The sequence below is a fragment of the Amblyomma americanum genome, chromosome 1 (assembly GCF_052857255.1).
Source record: "Amblyomma americanum isolate KBUSLIRL-KWMA chromosome 1, ASM5285725v1, whole genome shotgun sequence".
NCBI lineage: Eukaryota > Metazoa > Arthropoda > Arachnida > Ixodida > Ixodidae > Amblyomma > Amblyomma americanum.
In genome coordinates, this window is record NC_135497.1 from 142533687 (window position 1) to 142559690 (window position 26004).

At 48.8% G+C, this 26004-nt stretch overlaps 2 protein-coding genes across 2 annotated transcripts in view; both read right to left on the bottom strand.

Moving 5' to 3' along the window:
• Positions 1-287: 287 nt before the first annotated feature.
• On the bottom strand, positions 288-26004 carry LOC144113766 (tubulin beta chain-like). Its single transcript, XM_077647077.1, has 6 exons — positions 25887-26004; positions 17881-17991; positions 17010-17254; positions 3136-3335; positions 2395-2831; positions 288-647 (listed from the first exon to the last, which is right to left on the bottom strand). The coding sequence occupies exons 2-6, from the start codon at positions 17939-17941 to the stop codon at positions 466-468; spliced, it is 1125 nt and encodes a 374-aa protein (XP_077503203.1). The 5' UTR covers positions 17942-17991; positions 25887-26004; the 3' UTR covers positions 288-465.
• Positions 18042-26004, bottom strand: part of LOC144114081 (methylthioribose-1-phosphate isomerase-like) — a 60065-nt gene continuing 52102 nt past the window's right edge. Inside the window, exons 4-5 of the mRNA XM_077647568.1 lie at positions 25887-25995; positions 18042-18163 (exon numbers count right to left, since the gene is read on the bottom strand). Of these exons, the coding sequence (XP_077503694.1) occupies positions 18042-18163; positions 25887-25995 (231 nt within the window). The remainder of the gene's footprint in view (positions 18164-25886; positions 25996-26004) is intronic.

The window sequence follows — 26004 nt, forward strand, 5'->3', positions numbered from 1 at the left end:
TCAGTGTACGAGCACATGGTGCAACCACCGCGCTTCGTGCCGCACGTCGCGGAGATTTCACCTACGGTTAAATTGATGATCAGCTGCTAATTGTATATAACATGCAACGTTTCCGAGGCTTCTTTAAGCCGTCCTCGTTCGCGTTGGCAGCGCCAGCATACTTGCATTCGTTGTGGCGCTATAGAGCGCTGTCACCATCAGTAGCGGCGCCCTCTTTTTGCCAAGCAACAAGAACAGGAGCTTACACGCCTCCAAGTGATAGAACAGCCTTGCTCTCGCCGTTATTTCCAACTCATGCTGGGACTTTATTGCGAATATATATCGTTTCGTGTTGCGTCAAACCAAACAATTTTTTTTTCTAATAAAACCAAATGCTCGCCACGGCCAGTAGCCTGGCTTGCCTAATATACATCGTTTATTTTATCGGAACTCTGCAAGCTAAATGGGAATTTCGGTGGCGGTGTCTCAGGCAGTGTCGGCGAGGGCGTCCTCGTCGTCGAACTCTCCCTCGTCGTCGGCTGTGGCCTCCTGGTACTGCTGGTATTCGGACACCAGGTCATTCATGTTGGACTCTGCTTCGGTGAATTCCATTTCGTCCATGCCTTCCCCAGTGTACCAGTGCAAGAAGGCCTTGCGGCGGAACATGGCTGCAAATTAAGACGGGCACCACGAATATTAGTTGTTTTTGTAGGCTTTCACGAATTGCAGCGGAACTTATACAGCTAGTTCAATTCTATCCGTCCGAATTATTTCCACCAAGTTACCCAGCTGTTCGGATTTTTGTTTCTGCGCCAACAAGTCCAGCTTTCTCCGGCAAAAATTTTGAAAATTGGAAAATTGTAAGACACTGTTAAGGAAATATTGAAGGTAATGGTCCATTATTCTGATATGTAGCAAAATCTTCCTTTTAAAGTGTTTCCAGCGATCGCACCGGAACGCTTTTGAAGATAGCGAAAACGTGAATAGAAAAAAATCTAAGAGACTGCCTCGGGTGATCTGCGGATATATTGATTGTTTTAGTGAAATCTTGCATTATACGAGAAAACTGCGTTCATGAACGGCTTCCCGCTTAAAAATACTTTTGTCCATAATTCCTGAGTATGCGATTTCAAAAAGCGCCTTTCTCGATCATGAGGATCAGATTGAGCGATGGCGTCCAAAAATAGGCCTGCCTAAACTTGCAACAGAAGTGGAATAATCCAAGTTTTCTTTTGTATGCTGAGCGGCGGCGCGGATTAGCGTGAGGAGGGAGTGCTCACACACGCTCGCCATCTAAAGGGCGTAACTACATCCGACATTTGCTTTTAGTAAAAATCGATTTTCGGCTCTTAATGGGGTATGTAGATGTTTATCCGGCAACAAAATACGCATTATGTCGAGAAAATTGGATTTAAAAATTTTCCCGCTTCTCGATTCAAACTCGTGACGTCAAGACAAGCGAAATTCGTGATCACCGCTTAGTGAATAGCGATGTAGACTAGCCTCAGGGATCCACGACCAAAAAACAAAAACGGAAGAAAACTCTTGAAGCACTGTAGTTTGCTTGCAAAAACGGTCGGTGATGGCGGCATCTGTATTTCATTTTTTGACCCTGGCTAGGGAAGGGTACGGACCTTTGTCCCCGTTTGGGTTGTCCACTGTTCGGGTTAGAGGTGCGCAGGGTTGAATGGGGGAAGTTCTAGAGATTGTGTAGGGTATCTAGGTCTGAGGTAGCTCACTCCCCACGGCACGGGAACAAATGCCCATCTCTTTCCCTTTCGCCTAGCCTTAGTCGTAGAAGCTCCGTTTTTTAGTGATAAAAGTGTCTTTCGCAATTAGAACGCTGCTACATTTCCATACAGGCCTACTTGAATTTGTCCTCAGAGTCTCTTTAAAGGTGGCCGCTTCGTTACCTCTTTATGAGTGATTTTTACGGGCACTGCTAAATTTGTAACGTCGGAAACATTACCCCTCCTTGATACACGGTCTGCACTTGGTGAACAGGGTAATGTCGCGCTTGTCATCTGAGATGTTTAATGAACGGGGTCGTTCCTTGCAGCTTGTGGTTTGTCAGTGAAATGCGCGTACAAAAGTTTTGCCGACACTGTTTGTGACGTCATCTTTGTCACAAAAGAACACCGCATCCAACATACCCCTGTTTTGGTTTAGGTTTTCTGCTTTTTGCTCTTTGATGATTGTTTTACTCACAGTTCTATTAACAACAGATTGCAACGAACAGAGAGGGCTTTAAGCAATATTACGGGAGCGCCACCTTAAGATTAAAAAAAAATAATAATCCCAAAGTTGCCCTTGAACGATGAAGTAGGCGCTCTATGCAACTGCAGATTGTACGTGTGAACTGCATGCTGTGCTATGAGTAGAATGTAATTCGAGCAATTCTGATAAATGACTGACCAGTGAATTGTTCTGAAATGCGCTTGAACAGCTCCTGAATGGCCGTGCTGTTCCCGATGAACGTCGCAGACATCTTGAGGCCACGGGGTGGGATGTCGCAGACGGCGGTCTTGACGTTGTTCGGGATCCACTCGACAAAGTAGCTCGAGTTCTTGTTCTGGACGTTAAGCATCTGTTCGTCGACCTCCTTCATGCTCATGCGGCCGCGGAAGATGGTGGCTACCGTCAGGTAGCGGCCGTGGCGGGGGTCGCAGGCGGCCATCATGTTCTTGGCGTCGAACATCTGCTGCGTCAACTCTGGCACGGTCAGCGCCCTGTACTGTTGGCTGCCTCGGGACGTGAGTGGTGCGAAGCCGGGCATGAAGAAGTGCAGACGCGGGAAGGGCACCATGTTGACAGCCAGTTTGCGCAGGTCAGCGTTCAGCTGGCCGGGAAACCTGCGTGTGTATGGTTACCTAAGTTGCTTTAAGACTGTTTTTTTTTGCGTTAAGCACCGCGAACAAGGGCCTGCAGGCGCCGCGCCATTCATGTCCCCAATTGTACTACGAAGTTATACACAACACAAGCTATTCCCTGTTCAGGTGTGGTGAAGTAGTTTGCAGGCCTAAGCGCCTGTGTCCATTGTGGGCATCGGGCCATTCTTCGACGGCAGTGATCGGTGCCACTCACTACAGCTTCGCATATAGAGATGTCGAGTGACAGTAATAGACTACGATTCCTGAGAAAAGAAAGCTTCGTCACCTGAGGCATGTTGTGACTCCGGACATTGTGACAGAAACCAGGTGGTTGAGGTCCCCGTATGTGGGAGTGGTGAGCTTCAGGGTTCGGAAGCAGATGTCGTATAGCGCCTCGTTGTCAATGCAGTAGGTTTCGTCGGTGTTCTCCACCAGCTGGTGCACGGACAGGGTGGCGTTGTAGGGCTCGACGACGGTGTCGGAGACCTGCAGTTTTGAATGCGCTTGAATTCGCACTTTCTGTCGACGTGGTGCAAAGCCTACCACATCTATGCACAAGAAAAATTTTCTCATTTTTAAGCACTGTGATTCTTCGATTTCTCGCTACCATTGTCGAGCATTAAAGGGACAAGAAATTATTTTGATGGTCAAATTCTAGGGCAGCGATCAGTAGAGGTGGCCTTTGTCAGTATTATTTCGAGTCAAATTCAAAAGCTCTGCGTGGACCCTACACACACCTCCTTCACGCCCCGACGTCATGCAGATGCGGTGGCGCTGATGTCAGTAGCGCCTTTGGCACGGCAGGCAAAATAGGTTCCGCCTGCCCGTGCCCACCAGCTGCTGCAGCTGCTGGCGGGACTGCGCAACTGCATCATGCCCGCGCCTCGATATGTTTCTCGCTGATAGATACCGCATTAAGGAATGGGCCACGGTAGTAAAGCGCGAAGTCTGGGCCTCGATCGCCGCTTCCAGGCAATGTACTTCGTAGCTGGGGAGTTGCGTTCATTCTCCTGAACATCAGCATAGTACGCTTATAATTGCTTAAGGGAAAAAAAACACAAATGTCTGCGCACGTAATTATCACGTCGAGCCGTTTTGGTGTTCACTGGGCGCTGACAGGCTGAATCACCACCAAGGAATGCGGTCTTTTGTTGATAGCAGATAATGTTTAAACGTGTGTGGAAGTTATACGATCATATAAAGCCGCGTTCATGGTACTTAATATTCACTTCAGGCCATTTCTTAATATGGCCGACATAATTACTTGGTCTGTGTAGAAAGAAGTCTGCTAAATTGTGTCGTTTTTGCACGGCCACGTTGGCATGTTTCTGTACGTGTGCTAAAAGCCACGTGCTTTTTCACTGCATCATATGTCATAAGCTGTTTCATGAGGCGGTGCATGATCGCGAAGCTTGTTTGGAAAGAAGCAGCCGCGATCGCATTGCCCGAGTCGATGACGATGATGATGACCTCAGCCTTAATGGCACATACCCACGGCGGGGGATTGGCCAGGGTGCAATGCTGATACAAACGCACTCATGGCCAAGGAGTGGTGTAATTGGATAATTTTGTGACCTAGACTCGAATTTTGATTAAAAATCAAGATAAAAAAAACGGAAATGAAAAAGCAGGGAATTCTCATTCTAGCAGAGGAATCTACCTGATGCAATTATATATTCGTGAATAAAATCGCACACTGGTTTCAATGCATATCCCTTGGCGCTTGCCCCGAAGGAGAGGGGAATCGGAATAAATAGAGCAAGCCCCCGTCGAGCGAGGGGATCTCTAAGTAAGCTGTACGGCGAGAAGTTAACCGCAAAGAGGAAAAAGTGATCTATGGACTCAATTTCGCCAAAGACTCAGATAGGGTGGTCAGAAATATCCCTGATCGACATAAGTAGAGATTTAGTCGTGGTATTCTGCAGCGCAGTAGGGTCGTGGACACTTCACATTGCCTTGAACTGCACATCCGCGCACTCCAAGGAAATGCCAGGTGTTGAAAATTCGCTGCAGCAAGGAGAGGCTCATGGCTCAAGTAGTGGAGACGCTGGCTGCAGTCAAGTAGACAGTATTAGGGACGAACGGGACAATAGGTCCACCAAGGGCGGACTTTGCAAAAAAATCAACTCTCTCATCAGAAGCAATGCCACAGTGCCCAGGGACCCAGTGAAAGCGTACTTTTGTAATATGTGGTGGAACAAGAAATTGAAGGGAACGGCTCATAGGAGTATCTCTCGATTTTTCGAGCACTATCAAGACGGAAAGGCTGTCTGAAAGAATAACAACCTGAGAGATAGTGCAGGGATTCCTTATTAAGGCCAACTCAATGGCCAGAAACTAGGCGACAAAAATAGGGGTATAGTCAGGAGCCCGAAATGAATAACTCTATTCAAGAGCCCTTGAGTAAATGCCAATGGCTGCTTTTTCATTTTTCTGGGAGGCGTCTGTAAAAACGGCAGTATGGTTGGGGAAATTATCCAGACACTCCTTAATAAGCCCATTTAAAACATTTGCAGGCAGATTCTTAGCATTCCTTGGGAAGGTGTCGTCAAAGGGGACTACAGTATCAGCCCGGCGGTGGTTAACTGGTACTACAGAATTTATTGATACAGAAATTTTTGACAGCAGGGAATTAGTGAACACAACCTGAGGAAGCTTATACCTAGGCCAAAAATTACCAAAGAATAGAGATGGGTTCGTTGTAAATATAGGGTTAGCCAATTCAGGAACAGGCTCCAAAGACATTAAAAACGTCCGCACAGTGAGAAGCTGAGCCGCAAATTTAGATCAGGTATCCGCGCCTCCAAGTACAGCGCAGCGTTAGCAACTGATTTAGGCAGACCTAAGCAAAGGCGCAGAGCGCGTCGCTCAATAACAAACCGGGGTTCAAGCTTGTACCTTGTGCACCCAGAAAAGAGAACAGAGCCAAATTCAAGTACACATGTCTTATACAGAAAGAGCAAAGTGTCCCGACGCATACCAAATTTTTTGTTGCTGATCCTCTCCAACCGGCCAAGGGCACGCTCACCTTTAAAGCACAATGCTTCGAATCAAGTAGGGCATAAGCATCCGCGCGCGAGCACCTATCGCGCTGAATAATGTCCAAGACACACTGTTCATCTTTGGGCAGGGGGGATCGTCAGCTGCGAGATCAGACTTAGAAGTGCAGACGTCTGAAGCATGAGCACCGCCGCAAACGCGGCAGCGCGTTGCCGACTTGCAAGATTTGCCACTCTGACCAAAACGCCAGCAGTTTTTACATTGTAATGGACGGGGCTGCAGTGGGTCAACACGGTAGACAATGGGACAGACTTTGATTTCCAATCGGCAAGAGGAGCCCGCAAAAGTTGCTATAGCAGACTCAGTTGGAATACGAGAGCCTCCAGCCTCTGTTGCAGCGGTAAACTGAGAGGATGCCCACACCGGCATCATGGAAGTCCAAGAATTTCTTCTGGCGTAGCGGAGGGATACACACCGCGGATTATTCCTTTTACGCAGGCGAGTTGCTCGGGAATAAACGCTTTCACCGGGAGTGAGGCAAAAGAGGTGCACTGCAGCAAGTCTGCAACACAATCCAAATCAGGTGATTTGCACAGAATTCTTCTTTTGGCAAATGGTCGAACCTCGGAAATCTCAAGATATCGAATGGTCGCTGCCTTCAGCTGCTCCTGGATCATATGAGAGTTTTTTATCTTAATTAAACCATATCCTACAGGGACCAGAGCCACAGGGATACGCTTGGCAAAAAGAATTTAGGCAAACTGGCGAACCAGGCTACTGGACCTGTGCCCGAGGAAGACATAGCCATGTCCGTAAGCCTAAGAAACATGAAGCCTACATCCAAAAGGGAAAAAACCTGGTCAAATCCCCCACTCGCGGAACGGCCTCACCAGGAGTTTACAGGATCAGCAGCACCAAGACACGCTTCAGCACCGAGGCCAGATGAAGCGGGAGGCGACATAGAACAGCCGTAGAAAAGCGTCGGGTCGTATCAGCACAATGGACACTAAGGGCCGTTGTTGTTGTTGCCTTCGTGACATGGCACATACCCACGACGGGGGATTGGCCAGGGTTCAGTGGGGAGACCCCATAGAATAGGGTAAATGGTGCCAAGCTATTTTGCCTTGGGTGAAATTTACGAGTGATTAAAAAGAAAAGAAGGGCCCTTTCTTCTTCTTTACCGAGTTGTTGTTGTTGTTGTTGTTAGCCTATCAAAAGATGGCACATACCCACACTGGGGGATCGGCCAAGAATCGGGTGGCTATTCACCTGAACGCAGTGAACAAAAAGGAAAAGCACGTGGGAGCACAACACCGGTGAATTTTTCGTCATGAACAGAAAAGGGATGAGTGTTTTGATTTTAAAATTTTAAGAATAATAATAAAGAGAGTGATTAAATATTAATGATTTAGTCAAAATGTAATAATTGATAGAAAAGAAAAGGTTGGAACACATAGCAAGGCAGTCGGTGAGATTCTATCAGGAAATTTTGAACAGCGGTGCAAACAGATCTGTGGCTGAACCCAAATGTGGTGGCGCCAAATGATAGAAAGAGCGGGCTGCTCAAACTAAGGCCAAGATGCTGCAAGGGCTCCTCCAGCAACCTTTTTCTCAGTGAGTTGAATCGGCGACAATACAGCCAAAAATGTTCAATAGATTCTGGCTCACGGCAAAATGCACAAAGGGGAGAGAGCGCCAAACCCGACTTGTGTAAATAGAAATTTAGAGGGGGGATGCGGCAGCGTAGCCTCGTCAGTGATACTTCAAGCTGCCGAGAGCAACAAATGTTCCTGTTCCAATAATATTTAAGGTGCTCATAATCCACCGATGTTAAAAGATATGTGTCTTGCGTGCTTAAAAACGCACGTCGCCGAAATCTAGATGCTGTAATGTAGGCTGTAGCCGGGATGATTGGCAACACGGGGCCGCTGAGGGAAGCCTTTGCGAGATTATCAGCAATCTCATTTACTGTCACACTGCTGTGGCCGGGAACCCATACTAAATGAACAAGGCTCAAATGCGGAGGAAGTAGGGATAAGAAAGTTGATAAAATGGGACCGTCAACCTGTGCAGCGAGAGACGAACACAAAGATAAAGAATCAGTAATTACTGCAACTGCTGTAATAGAGGGGTCTAGCTTGCGTAGAGCAAGTACAACTGCTAGAAACTGTGCTTGAAAAATAGGGGTGAAATCTGGAAGGCGCAGAGAAAAGGACCAGCCTAAATGCGAGCACAATATTCCCACACCTGCTTTTTCATTGCATTGCGATGCATCAGTGGCTATTGCTATATCTGTTGGTAGGGTCCTCAGATGATCTTCTAGAAGACCATTTAGAATACTCGGTGGCAAAAGTTTTGCATTTTTTGGGAATATGTCGTCGAAACCAATGTGGATAGTGGGCCCATTCCGGAGCGCAGGAAGGATATCATAAATGTTTACATCTAAAGGCTGAAGTAATCTTTGCACAAACACTACCTGAGGGGAATTGAAACGAGACCAGGGGACACCAAAAAAGGAGGTCGGCTGAGAACAGAAAATGCTTTGGGAACGGTGGAAATGGGATTCATAGATCCTGAGGTAAGTTTGCACAGTTAAAAATTGAAGTCGTGATGAGACGGAATGCGGGCTTCAAGGTACAGCACATTGATAGCCACAAATTTTGGAAGGCCGAGGCACATGCGAAGTACTTCCCTCTCTAAAAGGACGAGAGGGCGAAGTTTATATGTAGCCGAGCCTGAAAACAACACTGATCCAAATTCTAAAATTGGCCTGACATACATTATGTAGATCATTAATAGCGCATCTCTGCGCATGCCGTACCGGTGATGACATAATCTCCGTAACATGCCCACGGCACGAGCCCCTTTCGCCGCGACATGGTCAATGTGAGGTCGCCAGGTGAGTTTGTTGTCATAAATGACCCCTAGGTATTTTAGGGATTGAACCTGCGGTATTATTTTTAACTGGCAAGTGAGAGATACCACTACAGGAGTGAATAGAGGGAAAACAAGAGTGGCGCACTTGCCAACATTTAACTTCAGGTGTAATGCGCTCAACCAGTGCTCAAGTGTATTCAAATATGACTGCAACAGACCATACATAGAATGTATATCCGGCGCAGCAGCAAAAAACGCAATGTCGTCCGCACAGACGTAAGTGCGTACATGGCGGTGGAGAGGAATTGAGCTTAACAGAATAATAAAGAGCACAGGAGAAAGAACAGCTCCTTGCGTTACACCTCGCGTTTGTCTGTACCTCTCTGAATGAACACCACTATGGACGCAAAAGAATTCCCTGTTATGAAGAAATGCAGATATCCATGCAACTATATAATCTGGAAATAGAAGAGACTGTAGCCTATGTATCAGGATGGAGTGTTCTACACTGTCGTAAGCTTTGGCGACATCTAACGTAACCAAAGCCGCGACCAGGCGTTGCCGACGAGCAAGGAGAATTCTGCTCTCAAGATCAGCATGTACATTCCATATCGAACACCGTGGCCGGAAACCGAGTTGGCACGGGCTGAGTATACTTTTGCGGTCCACAATGGCTGACACCCGAATTAGTAACAACCTTTCTATCAACTTTACCACGTTTGATGTTAAAGAAATTGGCCTAATATTATCCAATTCATAGCCTCCACCCTGATTTTTAAGTAAAGGGATCACCTTGGACAGCTTCCACTCAGAAGGTATCCAAGCGTGTTTAAGAGAGTAGTTTATTAGGTGCAATAAGGAGTTGGGAGACTCTTCAAATAGAATCTTGAGCATCTTTGTGGTAACACCATCAGGGCCAGGAGCAGCAGCTGGCAATCTCTGGACAACTTGTGAAAGCTCTGATAGATTTACTTGTGAGGAATTATCATTTTGTACGACTGGTGCAAACAACAATGGTCGCATAGGTAGTAAAGACGAGAACCGCTTTTGCAGGCCTGTGGCTATTAATTCAACCGCCTGGATAGCTTCTACAGGTGACATAACCAATGACTGACAATTATGAGAGGACATGAGATGTTTCCTAGACCGTAGAAAACCGAATAGTGCACGTCGGTTGCCCGCCTTTGAAAGATAATCGAAGTGTTCTGAGTCATATTTTTCCTTTGAGTGAGAAACTGTGCGTTTAAAGGTGGCTGCAATAAATTTATAATCACTCCAGTTATTCGGACATTGGTTATGAAGAAGCTTTTTCCATGCTGCCTTCCTCCGCCTGTAATCTCTTGTACAGTCCGCATTCCACCAGTTAGAAGAATTCCCTTTTGTTGGCCTCACCAGGAACTCCGACTTTTTACGGCTTTCCTCAATAGCCAGACATATGCTTGCTGACTGGTGGACCTCGGCGATGTTAGACACTGGAGCAAGGGCAGAGCGCAACGCCGTCTGAAATCTGTCATAATTTACATGTGACCGCAACTGAGAAGACGCCGGAGTAACACGACATATGATATCAAAATGAATAGGTATATGATCACTTGAAGTGCCGCTATCAACTGTCGACCAATTCGTTACGCCAATTCCAGGACTAATGAACGTGAGATCTAAAACAGATTGAGTGTGTGAGCGAAGATAAGTGGCCGATCCTGAATTTAAGCACATCAGGTTGTGATCAGAAACCCAGTCCCAAAGGCGCTTGCCGCATGAATTAGTCCTAAAACCCCAAGACACATGGTGAGAATTGAAGTCCCCAGCCACGAGAACTGGGATTTTACAGTTTACGAGTAAAAAATCCAGAGGTCTAACATCCTGGACTCTATTGGGGAAATAACAATTTGCTATTGAAAATGGAGAGCACCCAGGAAGTACAAAGTCTATTGCCAAAATCTCACAGTCAGGAGACATTTGTTGAAAAGATACCACAGCCCTGTGGCAAAATTTTGAAGAGACTAAAGTTAGTAAACCCCCGCCTCTTGACTGGCGGTCTAGGCGAAATGACCGGTAATTTTTGATAAGAAAATGTTTGTCGGTTGAAAGCCACGTTTCTTGCAGAATTATGACATCAGGATTAAGCTGAGTAGAAAGGCAGTGTAAATCTGTGGAAGCGGAAAGAATCGAACGACAGTTCCACTGCAGAACTCGCAACGACGCTATGGTTGCGAAAGTCTAGCAGCAGCAACTGCCTGCTCCAAAATGGTATCCTTGGGTTTAGTGCCAAGCTGCTGCTTCTTTGATTTTGGCTGGGTGCCCTGAGAAGACAACGAATGAGACATGGGGGACCCACTGCGCTTAAGAAGCCGCGCATCAGGCTCCACCATCTCGGAATCATACATTATATCAACATCCCTCGAAGTACCCGAGGTAGGTACAGCGGCAGTGACAGAAGTTTGCTCCTGGGGTTGTGATGCTACTGGAATTTGAGACCGGATAAGAGGAGAGGGAATTGTTGTCGAAAGAGGTGCCAAACTAGCCTGCACGGCATGTGTAATCTGAGACGCTAGAACGTTTGTAAAGCACTCCGACACACTTGCGACAATCTTTTCTACCATTTTAGACATCGAAGCCTCCACAGCAGCCGCAATTGCCTGCAACAGCGTTGAGTCTAACATGACACCTTGCCGAGCGGTCGCACCGGCATAACCGTGGGCACGTTCTTTGACCTCTGAAATAGCGTCACGGCGCGAACAGCGTTTCCTGTCAATTATTTCCAGAATCTGAATTTCCTGAGCTCGAGAGGGACAATTTGAGTAATTTGCAGAGTGCGCACCACCGCAAAGGCAACACTTCTTATTCTTCTCAGTGCAGGTGCTTGTTGAATGACCATCCCCACAGTTGCAACACCTCAAGTTGGATTTGCAACCGCCAGCGCTATGTCCATAGCGCCAGCAGTTGTTACACTGCAGAGGCCGAGATGATAATGGGTCTACTCGAAAAATTAGAGGCCATGCCTTGATTTCAGATGGGCAGGAAGTGCCGGCAAAGGTAGCAATCACTGATTCAGTGGGCATCCGCACGTTGTTTACATCCCGGCTACAGCGGTGCACAGCAACAACACCTGCAGCCGACAGAAGCTCAAGAGTCTCTGCCGGAGACCGGGAAGAGTCTACACCTCGTACAATACCTTTCGTGCACGCCAGATGAGAAGGGATGAAAGAACTTACCCGAAGGGAGGCAAAGGATGAGGATTTTAGTAAATCTCTTACACAGGCGAGGTCTGGCGATCTGCACAGAATGCCACCGCGTCCAAACTGGCGAACCTCTGAGATTGACTCATAATGAGAAGTCGTCGACTGGAGAGCAGCCCGAACAGCACCAGGGTTGTTCATCCTGATAGCACCACCATCCCTAGGCACCAGCGCGACAGGGATACTGCCGACACCACTGCGCAAAAAAGCTTCCAACGGTAGGAGATCAGTTGACTGAGAAGCCGACCAGAGGGAACTCCCCTGGCCGGGAGACTGGGTGGACATAGTCCGGACTTACTGCCTTACCGCGCAAAGACGCAGAGAGAAAATGCCACAATCAGCCACCCGAAACTTAGCCGATCGTTCCCAGCAGAGCAGAGCCGTCGGGGCAGCGATGAACAGGACGAACGCGTCGAGACAGAGCTCTTAGGAGGAACCCCGGGGATGTCTCACTTCGTAGCACCGGTACAGCGCCCGGTGTCTTTGGTGGCCGGCGGCGATCGAGTCTTCAGCGAGGGCCCTGCGCGTGCTTTGGGAGCCTGTCAATGCTCCTATATCGTCAATGCTTCTATATCTTCTTCCTCGTTTCTTCTTCCTCGTTTCCAGTTGCAGCGTGCTTTTGTCTTCGTTTTTGCCATCGCATGACAACGGCCTCCAAAGTATCTCATAAAGCTAGCGCAAATAGATGAGAGCACACGAAGCTGCGTCCAGCACACGTAGTTGCAGGCGAGTGGAATTTTTCGGCTTGAGCCCCTGCGTCTTTCAATCAGACTCCTGCGTTGCTAGGAAAATGTTTCGGTTTGGTTTGGTTTGGTTTATGGAGTTTTAACTTTCCAAAGTGACCCAGGCTATGAGGGACGCCGTAGTGGAGCACCCCGGAAATTTCGACCACCTGGGGTTCTTAACCATACACTGACATCGCACAGTACACGGGCCTCTAGAATTTCGCCTCCATCGAAATTCGACCGCCGCCGCGGCCGAGGTCGAACCCACGTCTTTGGGGTTAGCAGCCGAGCGCCATAACCACTGAGCCACCGCGGCGGCTATGCAAACGTTTCATTTAGGGGGTACACTAACAGAAACTGTCGGGTGAAACAATGCAGCGAGATTGAGAGGAGACGCGGAAATTGAAAGTATTTTCGTTATTTATGCATGAGATGTAACCAAATTTGGCACAACTGTGAACTTTTTATGCTAATTTCAGTGCTGTGCTTTATTTTCAGCTGGCTGGTACAGATGTTGGGTTATTATAATTAACACCGTCGTCAAGTCATCGAGTGTGGAATAATTAAGTAGAAAGTGCGCAAATTTTTTATGCCAGCATGTTCACAAATCCCTGCTTTGTGTGATGACGCTACTGTTCTTTTTTTTTATGCAAAGTACGTATGCAAACAAAAGTTAAACTCTAGCATGCATATTTACGTGAACACATTTCTTAGAAAAATAACTTCAACATGCTACTGCATGTGTACAAAAAATTGTCAGATTTATTACACTACTCAATCTCTCAGGACCGCGGTGGTTCAGTGGTTATGGCGCTCAGCTGGTGACCCCAAAGACGCGGGTTCGATCCCAGCCGCCGCGGTCGAATTTCGATGGAGGCGAAATTCTAGAGGTCCGTGTACTGCGCGATGTCAGCGCACGTTAAATAAGCCCAGGGGGTCGAAATTTCTGGAGCCCTACACTACGGCGTCCCTCATAGCCTGAGTTGCTTTGGGACGTTAAACCTTCATAAACAAAACCATAAATAAATCAACGTCTCAGGATTCATTCGCAGCAAATAGAATCATTCTATTTTTATTCGTTACGAAATTACGAAGGGATGAGTGATGCCAATCGTAGAAAACGTGAAAGCTGAGAAAACCAACCTTAAAGTTTATTCTCTCGTTGGCTTCGTTCACCCTCGTAGCTTTTTCTTTTGGTCAAAGAAATGAGGCACTGCAATAAATGGAACCTCTGATCTTCTGATAATTCCGCTTCCAAGTGATACTAAGATAGTGGTGCACCGTCGTCGGAAACGCGTGGAATTCGCGATGCGCCGAGGCCACCAGAAGAGCGATTCGCTCAATCTTCGACGCGCACACATCAAAAAAGCGTAATTTTCTAAATTTCTACTGCACAAAAAATTGCGATCAGTTTGGCCATTTTAATAAGGTGACAAATCGGCCTCGTTGGTGCATGATCTTGTGGCGAAAAGCAGCGCTTACACGCGACAGAGGAAACTGGAGACACGACGCTGTCCCCACTTGCCTCGCTGCGCGGCACGTGTGTCAAGTGACGGTGAGCGCACGTCTGCTCCGCCGAAACAACGCCAGAGCTTCTCCTCACTGCTATCCCGAAGTGGAATTATTCCGGCTAGTACAGAGCGTCAAAAAGTGGTTATTTTATTCCACGTCTAGCGTAGAAATCAACGGCAGCAACGCTTTCTGTTTGCAACTGATCATATATACAACACACAGTGCCAAACAATATCTCTGAATAGGCCGTACGTGGTCAACGCGAGCCTGTGCACTTCGAGAAATTACGAAGTTCAAACCATCAACAGCATCAACCACTTGGTGATTCGCAGAAACCGACAACGCGCCTACAAGCCTACCGCGAGCCCGCTAGCGACTGCAGTGACACCTTGTTTGTTTGCAAACATGCAGCAGGTAATACGGTGGCCGCAGCTGGCAAAAGACAGGGTTAATAGGAGAGACATGGGAGAGGCCTTTGCCCTGCAGTGGGCCTAGTCAGGCTTATGGTGATGATGATGGTGCAGCATGTCTATAATTTACAATTTCTATTTAAATCGCTGCTCGCACTGACTCGCAGTCTGCTAGGGCGACAGCTCACCTCGCATTCTTTGCCTTAGCACACTATACTTAGCCGCTCCTACCCCAAAGATGTCAGTGGGCAGCCTGACGCCCACTGCCCATTGGGCATGCTCAGGTGGCGTGGGCGGGATTGCGCAGCCCCGACCTGTTTTCTGTTAGCACGAAAGCAATCATAGCCAACCCCTAACGATTTCGACGATGTCTCACGCGGAGAAAATGAAGCCTCAGCCAGACTCAGTAAGGAAATGGGTGTGCATGGCGATGAAGCTCAATTCTGGGGATGGTCCTGCAGGGTAAGGACAGCAACACATGGTATGGCACATGATGGTGTATATTGTGTATGGGGGTTTAACGTCCCAAAGCGACTCAGGCTATGAGGGACGCCGTAGTGAAGGGCTCCGAAGATTTCGACCACCTCGGGTTCTTTAACGTGCACTGGCATCGCACAGTACACGGGCCTCTAGAATTTCTCCTCCATCGAAATTCGACCGCCGCGGCCGGGATCGAACCCGCGTCTTTCGGGCCAGCAGCCGAGCGCCATAACCACTTAGCCACCACGGCGGCCCTGATATGGCACATGAAGAATGTCCCAAACATGGTTAGGATGCCCGAAATTTGCCCTTCGAATGACCTTGACCGAATTCGACTGCTGGTGAATCTGGCTGTTCTCAGGTGGAAGACAGGCTTCACCTCGTCTCGAAATGGAATTGGCCCACCTCCAAAAATAAGAGTTGGCCCACCCCCTAAAATTTGAAAATTGACCTACGTTCGGGACCGACATGCGACACCCCCAGAATGGGTTTGGCCCACCCTCAAAATTTGGGAGGCCCACCATGCTTTCGCGCACTATTTCGTGCTTAGCAATGATAAACCGCTAGCCATTTTTTTTTTCGGCACGTCGTTGTGTAAGAGTTGAGGGAAGCTAAGAAGCATCATTTTTAATCGCCGATATCTTCGGTGTTAAAGGGCTGTAGACACCAAAAATTTGCTCGCATGTTTTCTGCTTTCAAATGATGCTTTAGACATTAGAATACATGTATCGCCGCGTTGTTTTCGCGTACGACCGATAACTAATATATAATTGAATTTCTTCTATCATGCTGTTTCGGTTTCATCAACTGACCGATGGCTGTGACGTGTAGTTGGACTTGGAGTATCGTGAGGCAGGAAAAAAACGGCAGTATGACTGCTGATACGTCGTTTGTTTTCATTCAAGCTCTTGAAGCAGGCTTGTTTAAGCGTTACAGTGAATTAAAACTACGTGTCAGCGTTTATATTGCAGTTTTTTTCGTGCCTCACATGATCTAAAGTCGAACTACATGCCACAACCACCGTTCGGTTGATGAAACCGAAACAGCATGAGGGAAGGAATTCAGTAATCAATTACATAGCGGTTGTATGCGAATACCAGGCGATTATCCTTGTATTATAATGCCTAAAGCATCATATGGAAGAATAAAACGCGCAACTAAATTTACATGTCTGTAGTCTTTTAATGAAGCTAGCTTATAATTTTTTTGCTGTTTGGTGACGAGTGATGGAATAGCGATCGCTCGTGCGCTTTTCCTAACCTCAGTATATACCACTTCATGGTCCCTTTAAGGTCACAGCCGTCGTGCGCTTGCACTCTGCAGCTGTTTTCGCGCCATTCGTTTGGCAGCAGCGGTGGGTGACGTAAAGTCTCGCATCTTCACGAGCGAGTGCGGTGTCGATACCACCGTAGTAGGTAGACATCAAGAAAGAAAGCTCGCTGAGGTCACCACATGCGGACGTGGTGAAGCCTTCATATCTGACGGCAGTTTAATAATAATAATAATAATAACAATAATAATAATAATAATAATAATAATAATAATAATAATAATAATAATAATAATAATAATAATAATAATATTAATAATAATAATAATAATAATAATAATAATAGGTTTTTGGGGGGGAAAGGAAATGGCGCAGTATCTGTCTCATATATCGTTGGGCACCTGAACCGCGCAGTAAGGGAAGGGATAAATGAGGGAGTGAAAGAAGAAAGGAAGAGAGAGGGGCCGTAGTGGAAGGCTCCGGCATAATTTCGATCACTTGGGGATCTTTAACGTGCACTGACATCGCACAGCACACGAGCGGCTTAGCGTTTTTCCTCCACAAAAGTTTGCGTCTCGCTGGTATTGACGCTGTCCTGGCTTAAGACACGTGCCGGCGGCGCGGAAGCTGTCACGACGAATGCTCACCTTGGGGGAGGGCATGACGCTGAAGGTGTTCATGATGCGGTCCGGGTACTCCTCCCGGATCTTCGAGATGAGCAGCGTGCCCATGCCGGAGCCGGTGCCTCCGCCCAGGGAATGGGCCAGCTGGAAGCCCTGCAGGCAGTCGCAGCTCTCGGCCTCCTTGCGCACCACGTCCAGCACGGAGTCCACCAACTCGGCGCCCTCAGTGTAGTGGCCCTTGGCCCAGTTGTTGCCGGCGCCGCTCTGGCCTGCGAAGGTTACCGCGCATATGTACGCCACCTGCATATCCCCGCGCTGCTGGGAGCCGCTGTTTTGAGCCAATAAGCTTTGACCAAAAAGGTAGCCGCTAAGGCGCTTTGCGCTGAAACCTTTCCTGTTTCTACGCGAATTTTTCTTCAGTCGCATGGTATTGAAGCGGTCTTCAGATCAAATTCGCTGACCTTATAAAATAACTTTTCATATTTCAAGATGGAAACTCAGCGCTCGGGAACGTATGTCAGGCGCATAAGGCACCAAGCTTCGTGTTGCAATGGTCGCCTCAGTTGCTGTTCATTTGTATTTTGTACGCAGCGAATTTGCCACCGAAAGAGTGGAAACAGCCAAGATTATACAGCCGACTATGAATGCCGATTCTGAGCACAGGTACGAGCAAATCGAGTTACCTTTGTTAACCCTAAGCTGTGGCTGAACCTAACGAACACTACGATGGGCTAAGAGCAGCTGCTGCAAGGAACTTCCGGCTAGGGACGGCTAGAATTAAGCCCGGCTCCCCACGAACCTTTGCGCACACACGTGCAGCTGATGACGTTGAGCTGAACTTGATCAGTACATGCTAAAACAGCAACGGAGATATGAAGCTAAAAGAGACGCTTACCGAATATGAAATTGTCGGGCCTGAACAGTTGACCGAAAGGTCCCGATCTGACGGAGTCCATGGTTCCTGGCTCCAAGTCGAGGAGGATGGCACGGGGAACATACTTGCCGCCTGAAAAATACAAACCAGGTTTTTTTTTCTTTACAACCGTCAGTATTTTACTACCGTTGCGTGAACTGGAACATTGCCAGCAAGTCTGCCACGCAGTTTCTAATGCTGAACGCATGCGGAGCAGACGAGCGCCACCGAACAGGGAACTGTGGGGTCGCCACATGGGGCATGTCTGCATGCGCATAAAGGCACATAGACATAATGGCGAAAACATTTCGATGCCGCTGCGTTACACGACAGAGCAGAACGTTTTCGAGCGCTCATGCACCATTGGGAGTGCGTTTGTGATGCTATCATCATGATCAGCATTCGCAGCCCCTTTGATAAAACTTACGTTTGCACAGTAGGTGTGCTATTAGAACACATACGGTATTCGTCCGTCATGCTTCTCGTCAAAATTTTCAATGAGGAAATAGTATGTGTCGAAAGAAATGTGCCAAAAAAACAACTATAGACTGTTAAAACTCAAGAATGTAGCGGCGAATGCTCTTCTTAAAGCCCCTCCAGCCAGTCGCTTCGGTCGGTTTTCATGAGGCAGGGGCTAAGCACGAAAAGGAAAGAGTACGGCGTTTGTACCCGTGCCGTGTGGAGTGCGTTCTTCGTTATTCGGGTTATGAGAGCGGAGTAGTTAAAGGGGGAGTTGAAAAGACGGTGCGGTGTTGCTAGGGCTGAGGACGTGTCCCTTTCCTGCCTAGCTGCTGCTGCAGAGCCAAACGCCTTTAGCTGCACGGAGTAAATTGGACCACCCAGGGTTCTTTAACATACACTCACATCGCACAGCACATGGGTCTTTTCCATTTCGCATCCACCGAAACGCGGCCGTCGCGGCTGGAATTGAACCTGCGTCCTCGATTCCAACAGCCGATCGCACGAACCACTGAGCCACCGCGGCGGGGTTTCAAATTCGCCATCATTTACGTTACTCGCTTGCCCAGTATTGCCCCCTCGCGGACGAGAATCTACAGGTGCCGAGAACACGCGCAAGTCAAGCAAGAGCATTTCGTTAATGAGGGCAAGCTAAAGCAAAAAAGAAAGAAAATTCAGCCAATCGCTGAATGGTACCTGCGCCATCACGTCACCTCTGCCGCAAGAAACGATCAAGAGAAATAAGCTATCGGCATGCCTTTTTGTTTTTGTTCTTTTGGCGCGAAAAACGTTTAAACATGGATAAATGCTTAGAAGAGAACACAAGGTGCGAGACGCCTATCATCTCCAAATTCAGATAAGCATACAATGGTAGAGGTGCGGTCTAGTTGGCTCTTCATATCTTAAAACGGCGAAAAGGACGCGGACAATGACAAAAGTGGACGCATACTGCTGAGTTTGTGTCCACTCCTGTCATTGTCCGCGTCCGTTGCGCTGTTTTCAGATAAGCAGACACATGTATCCAACAAAGGCGGCCGTGCCTGACGGCTGTTGCGTCGCATGCACACATGTTGCGACAGTTCGCAGGTCATGGCGTCCGTGGCCGTAGTGCGCGCGAACAGTGTTACGGTGATCCCTGATGCGGCATATAGATTTGCCGTTTAAAATGTCGAGGACGAATTCCGCTGACATTCACAAGTTCCCGCCAAGAAATGAACGAAACCGTACGCGTGCGACCATATTCCGGCCACGGGTGCATCAGCCTAGGAAGTTTTGCAACAGGTGGTACGTTTACATGCACCTCATTTCTTGCACCTCATTTCAGAACTGCCTCCAGTCACATCCAGTCCAATTTTAACAAAGTTGGCTGCGAGTAATCCAAATAAAAGGGATCGGACTCCTGGTGGAAGGAAGTCAGAAATGAAACAAATATTTACGTATAAAAACGAGATGAGGACGTCCCCAAAAAGTGCACTCATTGGTTTCGCGAAATCGGAGTTCCTGTTCAAAAATCGCAGTGAGGGCCTGGTAGCATACAGCATATGCCCCGTATACACAGGACGTATTGGGTTCGAATGTCAGCACCGCCGGTGATTCAACAGTTTTTTAATGGTCACAAAAGCATCTTTCGACCAGATGCTCGGCTTCTTCAGGCCGCCACCGGGTTTCTGATAATACCGTCACTTCGAGGGGTAAATCAATTACTGCACGTTTTTTGGTAGCTATGGGCAGCTGCAGCTCGTTCCACGCATTTCCTATTGGTTGTATATTTCTACAACCTCTGGCGAGCGGTGAGGATCCTACTGTTGCGGCGTTCCCCAACACTGCAGATCATCACCTCTGCAGATAATTCGTGCCCCGCGGTCCAGAGCGACACCTCGGAAATTTCCCAAAACTAACATTGGCGCCAAACACCATACGGAACTTCTGTGTAATGGCGAGGGCCCACATCGTCAGCGCAGGCGAGAACACGAACCGCGTTTGATGACGATACGTCCCCCCCCCCCCCCACCCCCTCATTTTATCCCGCTCCTTTAGACACCTACGCCAAGACAAAAAAAATAGTTGCGGCGTAACCCGTGCTACCCCCGGATTAACCGACTGCAGGAATGCATGCATGCTGTGTCGTGTTTTGTTGAGTGTACGTACACGTACGTAGCGAGTATTGCGGCCTATAGGTGGCGACTAAACGAACTTTACTGCGCTCGTTTTGTGACGTCAGTAGTAGGTCCGAGTGAAACACTCGGAAACTCGGTTCGAACACCTGTCACGAGCTAGCCTAAAACCTGACTGAGACGTATGCTGTTGGCACCCAAGATGCAAGGCCCTGATGGCTTCACAGTTCAATTTACCAGTTATTTAGCTCCTTGATGCATTCTTTTCAGCTCCCGTCTGGCGGCGTCGAGGAGTAGAAGCCAGTCACGAGTGTATCGGTGACGGCAAGGGTACAGGCGGAGTATACTGCAACATTGGACTAAGTCGCTCTTCTCATGCGTTCTGCAATGAATGGGATATCCCGTGAACGGCACTTTTGGGACAACCGGGGGGGTGGGGGGGGGGGGGGGGGGGGGGCTTGATTTTCGCGTTCGGCGCCGGTGCACCGGCTTGCATCGCCCGTGTTTTGCGAGCCAAGTATAGTGAATTTTCCATAATTTTGTGTTCCCAATCCGACAACGAAGGTGCGTTCGTGATCAAAAGCTCCGACGGTGGCAAATCTAAAACGATAGCCCGCGGCAACCGGCGCCCGGTATGTAGACAGGGTGGTTATTGCCCGCGTAGCTAACGCACTTTGTTCAGCCTTTTGACCCAGTGACACACTTCACTGGCAAGAAACAAGTGCCGCCTAGCGGCCCAGCAGCAGCAGCAGCAGGTGCATCACGCGCGTTCCAAACGCGCCTCGTCGGCCACAAGCACAAAACAAAGATGCGCGCGCAGCACAGGCGGCCAGCTACCGTGGGGGCCGTCGGACAGCGAGGCAAACCTGTTCCTACAGCGAGGGCCAGTTCGGCCCACATCGGAAGAGGCGACAAGCGGGGCACGTCATGCAACGGCGAGGACGGGCTCGGTCGGCGTCCTTTTATGGCGCGACCACCGGGTCGGACGCCTCCGCGACTCCCACGCGCGCCGTCCTCGCGCGGATTAGCGGCGGCGTGCAGTCACCTCGTTAGGAGCCGCCAGGTGGCCTCGAGGACACGGCCCCGCTGCCTGTAGCTGTGCGACCACAGGCCACGATTCCACAGAACGCGCTATTCGCGTAACTCTTAGCGGCTCGGAATGCACGAATGGAAAGAGCCCTCTATGCCAGTGGCGTCGACCGACTGCCCGAGGCATCTGCCATTCGATGGAGGGGAGCCACCAAGCAAGGCCCAAACTGCAGTGTCTCGGAGCGAGTGCAGATTTAATGCTAAGGGATTAATCGCGACGCCACTGGCTGGAGGGCTCCTTTGAGGGGCCGCATCGTTCTTGAGTTGTATCCGATTGTACCATATTTTTATTTCTTTTTATCTGCCCACGCTAATTTATGTACCCACTCTCACCCGCGGTTCATGAGTGGATCGGGAGGGGTTGGACTGGAGTAGCGGAAATGCCGTGCAACACCCTTTTTTTATAGTCGCTGCTCGGCAGTTTGTCTCGCAAATACTGCCCCCCCCCCCCCCTCCCCATCTGAGAATGATAGCACTCGGCTCGAAACGCTCACACGGGGCAAAATCCATTGCTGCACACAAGCCACGACGACTCTGTTATAGTTAATTTAAATAATCTTTAGTTTCATCGGGAGCGAGATGGCAGAACATCAGTTCATTTATCAAAGTGCCTGAGGACGTCATACTGCCGCGAACGTAACACAGAAGCCCGGGGCGGCTGGAAACTTCCGTAGGGTGAACTGCCGTCCGCATATCCATCGTCCACGTCATGTTTGTGAGCCGCCATTCGCGTCGGTCTTGTGTGACCGTGCGCCCTCGGTGCAGGACGGATGCAGCGGGCACGCATGCGTTTACCGCCCACAAAGCCCGCAGAGCAGCGGAAACAAGGAGGACTTAATGAGAGGCCGAGGTCGAGCGGCCGGACCCTGCGCGGTATACGCACTCGGTGCATCCGAGCTCGGCTCAAGATGAAGATCGGAAGTGCGCGTGTTCTCGGGGTCCCACTCTTTCCATACGGCGAGGGAAAAAAACAACTAAAGGACGGTGGAAGCAGCAGAAGAAGCAGAGAACAAAATGAATCTGCTCTTCCCAGGAAGGGGAAGAAAAGAGGAACAAAAACGAGGCGGCCCGTGAACTTGAAAATTTTCCGGCGTAGGTTTGACGGCCGCGCTCGGCGGCGTAATGGACGCACGAGACTGCGTGAACTTGGCCCACTCGGCGGCGCGCCGGAGAGCACAAAGGGCGGCCGGCGCGGAACAGGATGCGCAGGCCATTACGTCTGGTCGTTACACTCGGCCCGGCCAGCTCGCGCGCTGACTCGCCATCCGCGGCCGGTTCGCGTTACCTTTGGCGAGTTGGCACCAAGGGGGAAGGAGAGCCCGCGTGTCGCGCTAGCTCGTCGCGTGGTGGGCCCAGACGGCGCGCACTTTCGTGAGATTTTTTTATATATTTTTTCTCAGTTTATACATTTTTTGCGTATTTTTAGAAGTGCATTCACCGCGGGCATGAAGCTTATCCTTGATTTGCGCGGAAATGTTTGGTAATCAATTACTGGGTCGACGGGGTTTGTATAGGGTGGCCTTCACCTTGCACATGGGCGAAATGTACAGTCTGCGTCACCCTTGTGTAGAGCGCTCGACCGGTGCGCTCCCCTGCAAAGGAACGTATGTGCACTCCGCCGCCCCTGTGTTTCTTGACGCAACGATTGGCCGGAAGTAGCCGGACTGCTGCGTGATTTCAGTCTTACTGACTGCTGCACACTGCTCGACCGCTCTACGCATGGGTGGCTCAGACTGTAGTTTAACCCTTTAAGGAACCGCTCGTTACTGCGACTTAAAAGAAACATTTTTCAGCCTGGATAGCGTGCCCAGGCCTCGAGGCAACTGGTTAGATAGTTTTCCACAAAAAAAAAAAAGACCAACAGAAATTTTTTTACAGGCATGTACAATATTCCGTGCAGAGTGCTACAAGGTTTGGAAAATGTAGCATAGAAATACCAAGATTCGTCAGATAAACACACACGAAGTACCGTGGAACCACTTTCGCTTTCGAAGATGCGCACACTCCTAGAAACTGATAAAAAGAAAAGAGATGTAATATTATTGTTGTTGTCAAAATATGTCTGCAGAAAAATGGAGTAGGAAGTGCTACCGAGCTCACTGTTTGATGAAATGTTTTTTGCGGCAGTTTCTAGTTGGCATTAAAAAAAAATCATTTTAGACATGAGGGATAGTAAATTCACCTGAAACGAGGAAATCACTGCTAGGCGCAGCACACTTTCAGAAAACACCCCGAGTTCAGTTTGTACACCGTTGTGTGCAAAACGCCTTAAAGAGCAACTCCGGTGTCTTGTCTTTAAGAGAGTTAGCTCTTACTCATCACGTTTCAAGATTTCATGGGGTTTGCTACCACCCTGAGATCACAGCGCTATCTGTGGCAGCAACTAGAAAACAGCACATCTCGCATTGAGACTTGTAGCGCATTGTAGAAACAATAGAATTGTATAAAAAGCCACCTGCCGCGTGCCAATGATGACGTCACGGTCCAACATGGTGGATGGAGGTGTAACTATGCGAGTATGATGTCAGGGGAGAAGATGGCGGCCATTAAAATTGGTTGTGCCCTCCCCATCCCATCCCTTTTTGTACCTCCACGGATTTTACTGAAAATTTAAGGATAAGTTCTCCGCAGCTTTCTGTTCATTTGTGCCAAATTTCGCAGCCTGGAGGCGTCTTGTTACAGTGCAAATCAATTTTAAAATTTTCCATTTCGTGGCCTCAATTGGGGCGATTTTACGGGCAACCTTGCGTGTGTGACGTCACAGTTTGGCATGCTCGTTTATAATCTAGTGCACTATACTCGTTGATATTCGCTCTGCGTTTGTAGACGGACAAAATTTAGCGCTTCTGTTTGGTCACCTCAGAGAAATAGCCATCTATACTATCACTTACAGTGGCCAGTACAGCCATTCAACGCGCACACAATAAGTTTTTGGACAATGTTTGTAACATCATAGGTTGATATGTGTACGACATCATAGCTTGGCCGAAACCCAGTTTCTGTTTTGGTTTCTTAGTTTCTGCAGTTTTAAGCTATTTCCACTCGGTATTTTGAAAAACGTTTTTTGTACAGGAGAGAGGGACACTAAAGAGTGTGATGTGATTATCAACTCGGATTGCAAAAAAAAAAAACAGCCTACCGCTATCTGCCTACGCGACCGTCGACGACCTGTTCAACTTGAAACAATTAGCGAAGGGTAAATGATCTTCGAAGACTTGAAGCGAATTTATTACGCTGAATGCCGCATCCAGAGGTGGCACTGCGTTCGCGTTAACAGTGTCTGTAACTTAGTCGCACTGAATTTCGTCATATTCGCACCAGAGATGCTGCTGGGCGCTGTTCTTCAAATGCATCTCATACTCCAAGCCGCCGCGCGGTGGCTCAGTAGTTATGGCGCTCGGCTGCCGACCCGAAAGGAGCGGGTTCGATCCCGGCCGCGGCGGTCGCATTTCGATGGAGGCGAAATTCTAGAGGCCCGTGTAAAGTGCGATGCCAATGCACGTTAAAGAACCCCAGGTGGTCGAAATTTCCGGAGCCCTCCACTACGGCGTCCCTCATAACCTAAGTCGGTTTGGGACGTTAAACCCCACAAAACCAAACCATCTCATACTTTGCTGCGCTGATAGCTTCGTCGAAGGTGTTCTGTAAAACAAATGCTATTGCGCAAGCTCGTTTGTATTGCGATGTATTGTATTGCGTTTGTATTGTGACGTAGCCGGCCCGTGTGTCAGCCGAAAATATCCTGGCTTGTTGAATACGCTGACAGCCGGTCACAGTGGGGAGAGCTTGAGAAATGCGTGTACGTCTGATGCTACGTTTTATAATAATAATAATAATAATAATAATAATAATAATAATAATAATAATAATAATAATAAAAGGAGTCAGAACGTGGACGCCAGACACGAAAACGAGCCCTGAATATGCGACGGCCATAAAGTATCCGCTGACCCCCTGGTTTTTCCTGTTCGCTGGTGCGCGCAGTAAAGAGCCGTTTCTCTCACGGCTTCTAACATAGCGGCGTCCGCTCCTCACGATCGTCGCTCGAGATGCTTTTAGCTATGGTGGAAAATTTCTTTTTCCCGCTGTATGCCACACGCTCTTCCCTGGTATATGTCTGTACACAGCACATCGTCAGAAGACAGCGCACCGTCTTTCGCATTCGTCGATGGGCAAACCTGCCGTCTACCATTATAGCCTGCTGTTTCACAAGACCGCCCTCCCCATGGGCGCTCGCTGCTGCAGAGCAGACCGCACCGCGCAACAGCCCGAATGGTGTCGTCGCACCGCGCCACGAGGCGTGGCGAAGCGCGGCGGTCCACTGACCGGTGGCCTCGTTGTAGTAGACATTGATTCTCTCCAGCTGCAGGTCCGAGTCCCCGTGGTAGCTCCCCGTGGGGTCGATGCCATGCTCGTCCGAGATCACCTCCCAGAACTGCGCACA

Bases quoted from the DNA above. Each gene is read 5' to 3' on its own strand.
- LOC144113766 (XM_077647077.1), bottom strand. From the start codon at position 17,941: ATGGACTCCGTCAGATCGGGACCTTTCGGTCAACTGTTCAGGCCCGAC. The intron at 3,336-17,009 runs GTGAGCATTCGT...TCAAAACTGCAG, and splicing joins GCGTCATGCCCTCCCCCAAG to GTCTCCGACACCGTCGTCGA. The intron at 648-2,394 runs GTCAGTCATTTA...CTTAATTTGCAG, and splicing joins CATTTCAGAACAATTCACTG to CCATGTTCCGCCGCAAGGCC.